We start from the raw sequence: 10403 nt of genomic DNA, 5'->3' as shown, positions 1-10403 counted from the left end.
AGGGGCGCGACGGGAGCTCACCCCGCCGGCCTGCCACGCCCAGCACCGCCGAAGGCGAGGCGCGAGCGGACACCCGCGGCCCCGCTGCGCCAGGCGGCCGCCGCCTCCGGGCACCCTCGGCGCGGGGGGGGGGGGGGAGGGGGGGGGGCCGCGCGGCGCCGCACCAGGGCGCCCCCCAGCGGCGCCGCGGCCTGCCCTGCGCCGCCTGCCCCGCTCTGCGATTGGCTGCCGCTCGCCGGAGGGGGCGTGGCGCGCTGAGCCTGCGCGGCGCCGATTGGCTGGGCGGGCGAGGGGGCGGGCGGCGGCGGCTGAGCCGGCGGGACGGCGGCGGCGGGGGGCCAGGCGGTGGCGGTGGCGGCTGGGGGCGCGGACGCCTTCGCGCACAGGTAGCGGCGGCGCTCGGCGGCGGGGGCCGGGGAGGTGCCGCGGCGGCGGGGGCCGGCGCCCGGGGTCCGCACGGACGCGGGGTGACCTCCGAGCCCGGCAGAGCCAGGGCTGTTCCCTGCGCGGGGCCAGCGCTGCGGCCGGGCGCGCCGCGGCGGTCCGCGCCAGGCTGGCGGTGGGCGCCGCGCCGCGGGGCCCCGAGGGAAGGCGGCGCTCAGCGGCCGCGCGGAACGGCTCCGGCCTGACTTAGAGCGCGCGAACCACGAAAGCGGTGTTCCCCGCTGCGAGGGTGATGGGCGAAGGCCGTGCCTCCGCTCGGGCCAAGCGCCTCCGCGTCGGCACGGAGCCGTCGGCGCCGCTCCCGGCGGGCGCCAAAGGGCGGCGCGGGCCCGGGAGCGGTCGGCGCTGCCCTCTGCGGCACCTCGGTGTTTTTAAATGGCCTGAAAGTTGATTAGGCTCATTAGGTCGTCTAGTTTGACGTGTAACAGAGACCGTAGAAATGAATCTTGTTGTTCTGTCTTAAGAGGAGTGCTTCGCATCTGGCCGTGCACCTCTTCCAAGAGGCACGCGCTCTGTCAGGCAAAACTCCGTACGTTATTTCTCATTAGCGCTCGTCTAACCAGCAGCCTGACCAAATAGGGCTTTGTTAGAGCCCTTTAGGCTCCCGCACGAATGCCGGAGAGTCTGTTAGGGAGGTCTGTGGAAACGGTCTCCAGGCTCTCCGCGATGAGCGGTGGCGGGGAGGACCCGCTCCGCGCTTGGAGCGCCGCCCTGCTGCCATTGCTCGAGGACGTGCGCGTGGACAGAGAGCTGGGGAGGGGAAGGGGATGAGACTGACTACTTGAGTTTTGGGTTTTCCTTCTGTTCCCACAAAGCTTTTTGGATGCCTCTGGACCTGGGTGGTACATGCAAGGGCCGCAGCTGAGCTCGGACTGCCAACTCCGGTGGTGTTGGTCCAAGCTCCACCAAAGCCCCTTCTCAGCTCCCACCTCGCTCTGGTGAGCGATGTGCCAGAGGTCCTGGGCATTCCCAGCAGCAGTGGCAAGAAGCTCAGTAGCTCTGTTAGTCCATTTCCCACTGGGGTTGGTGGTATTTCCCCATCTAGGGCCCAGTGTGACAGTCCTTCCCAAAATGCCGGTGTACTGAACCAGGTTCCCCAGGAACGTGGCAGGAAGGGAGCTGCCAGAGCTCTACTCTCCCCCTGGCCCCTGTGGCTCAGTAGTTATAACTTGCGTCTCCCTCCTCCATGAGCATGCTCAAATCGCCCTCAGGTAGCAAAGGGAGTGGAACAGTGCTTACCGTGCTCTAAATGTGTGCTCTAGGCACCGAGTGCCTAAATAAATAGCGAATGCCTCCTGCTGACTGTGCCTTGTGAGAAAGAGCTTATGCCAGCCCCAAGCCCAAGGAGAGACTTCACAGTTGAGTGAACCAGAAAGAGGGTGCAAGTCCTGGAGAGGGATGAGGCTCAGGGCATTTTCTGCTGGCTGACTTAAGCAGTCAGATCTATTAGTATGCAAGGAATACCAAGACTGTCAATCTGGTTTGACATCAAGGACTGAAAAACTTGGTGCAACAGCTCACGAGGATCTTTACCTAAGCCATCCACCTTAGATGCATACAGACCTGAAAAACATACTGCAGACTCACTGACCTCGGAGCTTAAGTTGAAATGCTCTGCCTGTCATGCATCAACATAGTTGTTTATAATCACAACCTAACAAGCACTCGTTGTTAAAAGATGTAACTTACTGCTGGAGTTTTGGGGTATTTTTTCCCTTTCAATAGCAATCATAATAATCGATTGCATGCAGAACCAACAGATGATGACAAAATAAAACAACAAAAAAACTTTGCTATGCCATGCCAAAAACTCCTATGAAAAGTAAAATGCTAGTAAAGCACATCTTCCTGCCCTCATTTAGCACATCTTTTCTTCTTTTTTCCCCCAGTAACACAAGCTCAGGGCTATATTAAGAGTTTATTGTTTGACGGTTATAGATAGTTGATACATCTGAAATGAAGCTTAAACCAATTCCCCCAAACATAAAGGGACAACACCATACAAAGTACCATCACAGGTGTCATGTGGGCCTACATATGTATTACTTAGGTAGTAACCATCACAGTCCTTCCGACCTGACAGAACAATCTTGGACAAAGAGACAAAAATATCATTTCATTCCTCATAAGTCCTACAGAGCCTTTAGAGTCCTTACCACTGTACAGATGGGTGGCATGGCAGGGGGAGAGGGAGGAGGAGAGGAGAGACCATGGTGAGGTCAGGAACAGAACTCGGAAGAGAATCTAGAAGTCAAATTGTATTTGCTGAGACTAGAGAGAGCAGGATTAACTGCTGGGTTTATCCCATTTGGTGTTGCTGGTGCCAAAAATTATTTACAGTATTTTGTTGCATTTGCTGCCTTTCCACACCAAACTTTCCAACTTGCAATTTCTGTTTTTCTTTTTCCTTTATTCCTTTGCATGCGCCTCTGTCCCTTTCACTCAAAAGTGCCTGATCCAAGCTTTTGTTTGTAGGAAGCCTGAGGAGAACAGATTCCAGAATAGGTAAGACTCCAGATATTCAAAGTCAGGGAGGGTGCTGTTCAGCTGCGGACCGTATTTTTCCCTCCCTATTTGTTTGTACTTCAACCTATTTATGGCCCAATTTTGTGCAATTAAGAGGGAGAAAAAATGTGCTGCATCGTGCAACTCGGAATAGATGTGAATTTAGATCCTGTAGCAGAGCCACTCCCTCAGTATGTGGGTCCAGTCAGGCTGGCAAATCACTGAGGGGGATGGAGTCTCCCTCCTCTGCTGACAACAAATCCCTTTATATAGCTTCTGAATGTGTGTATTGAAATGGAAGGTTCTTTAGGGCATTACTTCAGCCACTACTCATCTAATCACGCCCTTCCACATCTGGCTGCAGTACACCCCTTGGAGGAGTACTCATGATGACCGCCTGATGACTGTGGACTGTTGGCCCAGCACCGATCTCAGGAGACAGGGGCATGGGCTTGCTCTTGCATTCAGCATGCCAAAGCCTGCCTCTTTCTTCCCCTGTTTGTTCTTCAGAAAGCAGAAAGTTTTCAGAAACATTTTCCTACTCTAGAGCTGCTCGTTTCTCCGACTTCCTCTGAAGGTAGCTTCTTACACTGCTACTGTCTCTCTGTTGCTTTTTGTAGTGAGTGTCTACGTTGTAGTTAATTTTAAGTTGCACTTCATATTGAAGAAAGTACATGAGTGAACACGCTCAACCCTGTCCATCTCCATCAACTCTGTCTGGTGCTTTGAGACCCTGAAGAAATACATCCTTACAGAAGGAAATCAGAAGTCCTGGGGTCATCCCTCTGATTTGAGGGAGACCATGATTTTGTTCTCTTTCAGTGACTTGTCAGCTCATGTTCGCCCTATCATGTCGGTATCAGAGACGATCCCCAGACTCTTGAAACGTAGTTCTTGGAATGATCATCATAGAGTAGATGGGGCTTGCAGAGGCGATGCTCGCGTTCCTGCAGACTCCGAACAGGCCTCTGTGCTGCTGAAGGTGCTGTCCCCGTGGATTAACAAGAAATCCCAATGATGTGCAGTCACAGGAGCCAGCTTTTCAGAAGCACTGGCCACACAACACTCTTCTTGGTGAAAGCTGTTTCTGCAGATTAGGTCATTTCATTCAGGTTCCCTCCTGGGGCTAAACCAGTGCCTTAATTTTCTGCAGACTGTATGGAAATTCAGAACATCCTGGCCAGCTCCGAAGAAAAATATTCTGGGGACTCAGAAGAATTAAGCAGTCTGTCTGTTAAATAGCTCAGGCAAGACATAAACAGTGCACAGCAGCCTTGAACAGCTACTCTGTGGTTTCCCTTCTAGCAGGCCTGAAGGGGTGCTTTGGGGTGAAGGGCAAGACAAGAATGTAAATCATCGTTATCCCAAAGACACAGGACTCAGCATATTACCCTCTTTCTCTTCCCTTTCCCATCTGGGTTTCAGCCCTCCACAGTTGTAGACACTCAGTACAAAAAGGATGGGAAAAACTGTGGACAGGGGCTCTGTATTAGTGATTCTATGAAATGCAAATAGAAACTAGGGCTACACACATTCCTGTGATCTCTGAGCTACCTCGTGATCTCTGAACTACCTCACTTCAAGAGGAAATGACTCACTTTCTCGTGGACGTTACGCCTGTATGGTCTTGGGGCAACACCATTAAACACAGAAGGAATTAGGGGCAAAGAAAAAAAAAAAGTTGTTGCAGACATAAATTGCTTCCCTTCTACAAACTCAGGATAGCGAAACATTTGCTTTTGCTTCAGAGTATCTGTATGTTTTTAAAAAACACCAGCTAACATGAGAACGATGGTGCGGAGGTGTAGGGAAGGATGAGCACGCTTTGGTCTACTTCCCCTTCAGTGGGGGTCAGAGCATTTTCAGAATGATGTGTCTTACTGGAAACAGCGGTGGCCCAAACGTAGCTGGGGTAACGGAGGCAGGTGTTGGCTTGTGTGGGTTTGTTCACGTGGATGGTGCTTTTTTTCCCCCTCGTCATTCAAGGAGGATTAGAGGCAACAAACAGCAGAGCACGCTGGCCTCTCGTTCTAAAACACTACCTTAGCTCTGGCCCAAAATGGCATGGTAACTCAAGAAAAAGGCTATACAGTCAGAAATGGGAGACTTGCTCCAAAGACCAAGGATTTCCTCCCTGAAGCTGCATCAGCCCGTCATCAGTTAGCTCACTGGGCTAGCACGATGCCTACTCCGTGTTGCAGCTGCACTCCCTGCCGTCAGCACCAAGAGGGCAGGGACAGAAAGGGGGGAAAGTGCTGGTACCCTCTAACTATCACAGTACAATAACTCCCGTGCAAATAATTATACCCACATAAAAGGTAAGTCAGACCAACCCGCTTCCTCTGTTATGGCAACACAGTTATACTGGTAGGAAAGGTTGTAATGGAACAGGTGACTTCCCATTAGAGGGCTTGAACTGCTTTAAATAGCCACTAAAGTGGGTCAGAAACTTGTGTTTATTACCTTTTTAAAGTAATTTTTCCAATTAAAGAGTGATGAGAACGTTAATCATAATCTCAGTTTAGATTAGAAACTTTTCACCTGGGTGTAAGTTTGCTACCTGGTCTCCTGCTGATGCAATCGTTTGCTGAGTGCAGCTTCACCACTTCTTTATTTTCCTCTCTTCAGAGCGAGTTGGAGATGGTGGACCATCTTGTAAACACTGAGATCAACAGCCAGCGCATTGCTGCCGTGGAAAACTGCTTTGGGGCATCTGGGCAGCCCTTAGCTGTGCCAGGGAGGGTCCTTTTAGGGGAAGGGATTTTAACCAAAGAATGCCGCAAAAAACCCAAGCCTCGCATATTCTTTCTTTTCAACGACATCCTCGTGTATGGGAGCATAGTGATCAACAAAAGGAAGTACAATTCCCAGCACATCATTCCCCTTGAAGACGTCACTTTGGAGACGCTGCCAGACACCTTGCAGATGAAGAACCGCTGGATGATTAAAACCTCAAAGAAGTCCTTTGTGGTTTCTGCGGCTTCCCTCACAGAGAGGAAAGAGTGGATCAGCCATCTGGAGGAGTGCATCAGACACCTGCTGACAAAGACGGGCAGGCAACCCTCCACTGAGCACGCTGCCCCTTGGATCCCAGACAAGGCGACAGACATCTGCATGCGCTGCACCCAGACCAAGTTCTCCACGCTCACCCGAAGGCACCACTGCCGCAAGTGCGGCTTTGTTGTGTGCGGAGACTGCTCCAGGCAGAGGTTTTTGATGCCACGGCTGTCCCCCAAGCCCCTGAGGGTCTGCAACCTGTGCTACAAACAGCTGCTGGCAGAAAAGAAGAAGGAAGCAGAGGCTGATCGCAGGCAGCCAGAGCCGTTCCACACGGCCATGCCAAGCTATGAACCTTCTAGTGGCGATGACAGTGACAAATCCGATGACGACAAAGTGGACCAGTGGCCAGCAGACACAGAGTTTTATACCTCAGAAGTATCTTGGTCATCTTTCCATAGCTGACCTTCTTGGGAGTAAGAGGCATTTAAAAACTGGGGAAACAACTGCTGGCCTCCAATGCATGTCGTCCTTGATATTTTCTCTGGAGGCCGTGCCTAGGAAGGTGGATATTGGCCTCTGTTTGTGCTGTCTACGTGGGGGACGGGGATGGGGGGTTGCCCCTAGTAATTCTGAGAATTCGTGTCGTTATTACAAGCAGGGAGAGAAACAGCTTAGTGCAGAGCACAGGCTCAGGTAGAGGAGATCTGCAGATTAATCCTGCTCCACATGAGTTCACCCTTCTGTGCCTTAGTTTTCCTGCCTGCAAGAATGAAGCAATACTGACTTCTTTTCTTAAGTGTTTTGAGATTTGCAATTGGAAGGAAAAGGAGCAAGAAATCATGGATTTAAATATGCTTGTCTGCAAGGGATGAGTTCTTCTTTCTGAGGCAAGAGGACCTGCAGATGGGGCACCGCAGAAACCTGGTGCTTTTGCTGCCTGCGGTCTATTTTCTCTGTGGAGAACAGAGCACCTCCAGGTCTCGCATTTTCCATAAGCATTAAACCTACTTTTAAAAATTCTCATTGAAAGCGTGCAGGCCCAGTTGGACAGCCTCTCTTCTCTGTAGAGCAAAATAAGCACAGGCTTTGGTTTCTACAGTAGGTTTTCTGAATCTGGGAAACACTAAGGGAATTGTGCTCTGAATGCAGAGAGGTCATATGAGGCTTGATAGGAGCAGCCTTAGCAAAGTGCTGGAGCGTTCAGCTCTCTCACGTGGAAAGGAGCCATTTTGGTGATATCAGGCAAGCAGGGAGGGAGGAGGAGAGGGGAAAAGGGTGGGTAAGATTTCATACGGAGGAACGAGGTAAGGAGGAGGCTTCCTGAAGTTGACTCAACTAAGTGCAAAGCCCCAGGTCTCAAAATAGATGGTTTCACCAGATTACTAAAGGCTTGATGAACTCAAGCCTGTCAGGTGAAAGAATAGCGCAGGGAGAAGTTGCTAAAAGTCTTGAAGGAAGATCCAGAAAATGCCCCAAATTAGGATCCTGTGAGGTGCAGCATTTCAACGTCCGCTTTCCTCCTGAGCAAGACCCCAGGGAAGTGGATGCTTACTTGTGTGCTCATCTCATTTGTATCAGTCTCACTGAGTTCAAAGTTAAGATCCTGAATGTGTTTTCAGGATCGGGGCCCAAGACTTTATAGTTAACTTAATTCGAACTTTTAAAGTTCGTGTCAAGTTAGAAGTAAACTGTTTTTATTCAAATATTCTATCCTAATATAGTGTGGGAGTAAACATACTAAAAGTTAGACAACTGCAATTGTATTGCAGCAGACAATTCTACAACAGAAACTCAGTTATTTCTTAGTATATTTTTGTATTGCATATTTTATATTCTGGAGAAGGAACAGGGCTGAGACTACATTTCAATGTTATAAGCCATTTCCTTACCATTATCTGGTCCAAATACTGCATTGCATGCCAAATGGAGAGATTTAGGTTTCTTTAATTTACGTTCAAAATAATCATTCTTACTTTCTTGTAAACTGCTGCTGTCCAATGAATTTGTATTATCTGACTGTGTGTTAATAAAGATATGGCCAACAGGAAGAAGCCAGGAAAACACAACAGAGAAGTATGTTGTTTTTTAATGAGAGTCTTAAGAAACAGGACACATGCTTTGATTTAAGCGTGGCCAGCCCAGCATGAATTCTAATTCTTCAGCAACTCCTTAGTCATGGGATGAATATTCTGGTTTTCTATTTACTATTTGAAGGTGAGTATGAGTGAAAAATTGCTAAATGTGATGCTTCCTTTCTGTTTATCCTATTCTTTCATCTGACCAAGTTTTCCAAGTCTTTCGCAATCCCCTGCAGTAGTTTATGTTAATTGAAATGGTATTTTTCCGGTGGGGACATAGCTCAGAGTGGGTCAACAAACTTCACGACCTAAACAGATGTTTCTGGTTTTTAAAGCAATAAGTACACAGAGTTCTGTTTTTTCCATCCTTCTTCAAGTTTAGTTCATAATTCTAAGCAGCAGTGATTGTTTTTATAATGCCTCCCACCCACCAGAAGGGTGTATATGCTATGCAAACAGAAAATGACCTTAAAAATAAACAGCCATTAGAACAGTTCACAAGCCAAAAATAGCACAGTTGTTGAATCAGCTTCCATAACTTAAGTTCCAATTCTGTACTCCTTAGTTAGGCAAAACTCCCTAGTTTCTTCCCAGTAATTGGTTCAGAAATATATTCTGGTTTTCAATCTACTCCATATCCTTAGTCCTCTTAGTGATCAACTTTTTTTATCTCATATATCTAAAGGTCTTACTATTAACAGGCCTAAGAGAGCTATGAACTGTTCTTACCCACTAATGAGGGACAGTCACAGCTTTAAAAAAAATGCCTTGTTATAGAGCAAGACCTTTTCTTAGTCAGAGAACAACAACAAAAAAAAAACCCACCCTTCTAAGCATGCGGTAGTTCATGGCCTTTCCTGAAATGCAGAGATCTTTCAGCAACAATTACTTCCCCTTTTCTTACAGGAAGTAGGCATGGAGAAGAGTCAAGGGTAGAAAAGCTGTGACACTCTTGAGTAAAGGGGTGAAGAGTTAGCATCACAAACACTGGTTATTTTCGTAGTGTTTTGGAGCTAGGGCACGAATTAGGACTTGCATTTCCATGGACTTCTTACAGACATAACTGGCTTCATGTACGTTGAAGTTCTCTCTCACAACCTTTTTGCATTATGGCTAGACACTGGATCAGTGTTATTCTCAGCTGCGCAGTAGTGCAGGCAGAGCACTTCAGAGTATCGCACAGCAGCTGCTGCCGAGACCCTTGGCTGTTGTGGCAGTGATGACCAGGGAGAGCTGTAGGGGCCAGGGCTGGAAGAGATTTGAGAAGACATTTCACATGGAAGGCCTAAGTAACCTGTGACTCCTAAATTGTTAATATGTATTGTAAAAGGAGTCTGCCTAGGAAAATATGAGGAAATTTAAACAAAGCCTCTTTTTTTTTTTTTCCTTCCCTTTTTTAGTTTCCTTAGCCAAGCTTAGGAGCTCAGCACTGGGATTAGAGCCTGGGGCTCCTGGCTTGTTGCCTGCTAAACACATGGGTTTTACATCATGGTTTGTGCTTTTATAGTCCATTTTGGAGTTTTCCAGCCTGATTCTATTCTATCTCCAGTGCATTAATAGGGCATTTCCTGTTTTTCTTTCTTTCTTTTTTTTTTTAAGCTAAATAAATCTGTTACCAGAGATTGGTTCAAGTTTGCAAATTCACGCAACTAGGAACAGGAGTAGCTTGAACGCTCACTTTGAGAACGTATGCTGGGAATTTTGCAGGGTTGTATCCTCTTCCTAGAAGAGGCTCTAACGTGGTGCATGGAGAGCAGTTGCTAGAAGGGGTTTCTTGTTCAGCGTCCTACCGGAAGGTGTGAGGATTGGACCAGCACAGCACTGTACAGCCACCCTTCCTGTGCACCTGCCTGGGTGTTCACCTGAGCCCATGGTGACCTAGCTCAGGAAATCTGGCCCAACCAGGGCACTTGAACAAGAACCAGTAATGGTGCAAAGAAAGGGATAATGATGCACAGCCAGAGCAAACCAAGCAGGACAGTGGCAGCCCTGATTAGACTCATTTAAACTTGCAGCTGCTGGGTCAGGAAAGCAGTGAATGGCAGAAAAAGTTATAGCGCTGCAGCTCGGAGGGTTGTCTAGCAGGGAAAGGTAACAGAATAAGAAGATACTACGAAGATCTTTCAAATCCTGGAACAACGTAGCAAAGAAAAATGGACAAGTAGAGACTGAAGGACTAGCTGGAATCCAGTTACATTTAGAAAAATGCAAGAATTTTTTGGCCCTCAGCAAAATCCTTTAATCCTTTCTTTTCAGCTGGGCACGCAACAGCCAAAGGACTGGCCCCACAGCTGTCAGGAAAAAAAAAGAAAGTGCATTGAATGAGACATACAAAACTTGAATTTTAGCTTCAGACCTGCTGAAACTGCTTGGGAT

General features: G+C 48.4%; 1 protein-coding gene across 2 annotated transcripts; it reads left to right on the top strand.

The window, feature by feature from the left end:
- Positions 1 to 303: 303 nt before the first annotated feature.
- Positions 304 to 8015, top strand: PLEKHF1 (pleckstrin homology and FYVE domain containing 1). Of its 2 annotated transcripts, none has more exons than XM_068956196.1 (2): positions 304 to 386; positions 5578 to 8015. In XM_068956196.1, exon 2 carries the CDS (start codon positions 5590 to 5592, stop codon positions 6409 to 6411), a length of 822 nt encoding a protein of 273 aa, XP_068812297.1. In that variant the 5' UTR covers positions 304 to 386; positions 5578 to 5589; the 3' UTR covers positions 6412 to 8015. The 2 variants fall into 2 exon arrangements, with proteins under 2 accessions (XP_068812297.1, XP_068812298.1); XM_068956197.1 differs by lacking the exon at positions 304 to 386 and adding an exon at positions 851 to 5267.
- Positions 8016 to 10403: the final 2388 nt, after the last annotated feature.

Source organism: Struthio camelus, chromosome 10 (genome assembly GCF_040807025.1).
Source record: "Struthio camelus isolate bStrCam1 chromosome 10, bStrCam1.hap1, whole genome shotgun sequence".
NCBI classification, from domain to species: Eukaryota; Metazoa; Chordata; class Aves; order Struthioniformes; family Struthionidae; genus Struthio; species Struthio camelus.
Note: the sequence above shows the minus strand (reverse complement) of the source record. Positions and strands in the feature narration are given on the sequence as shown.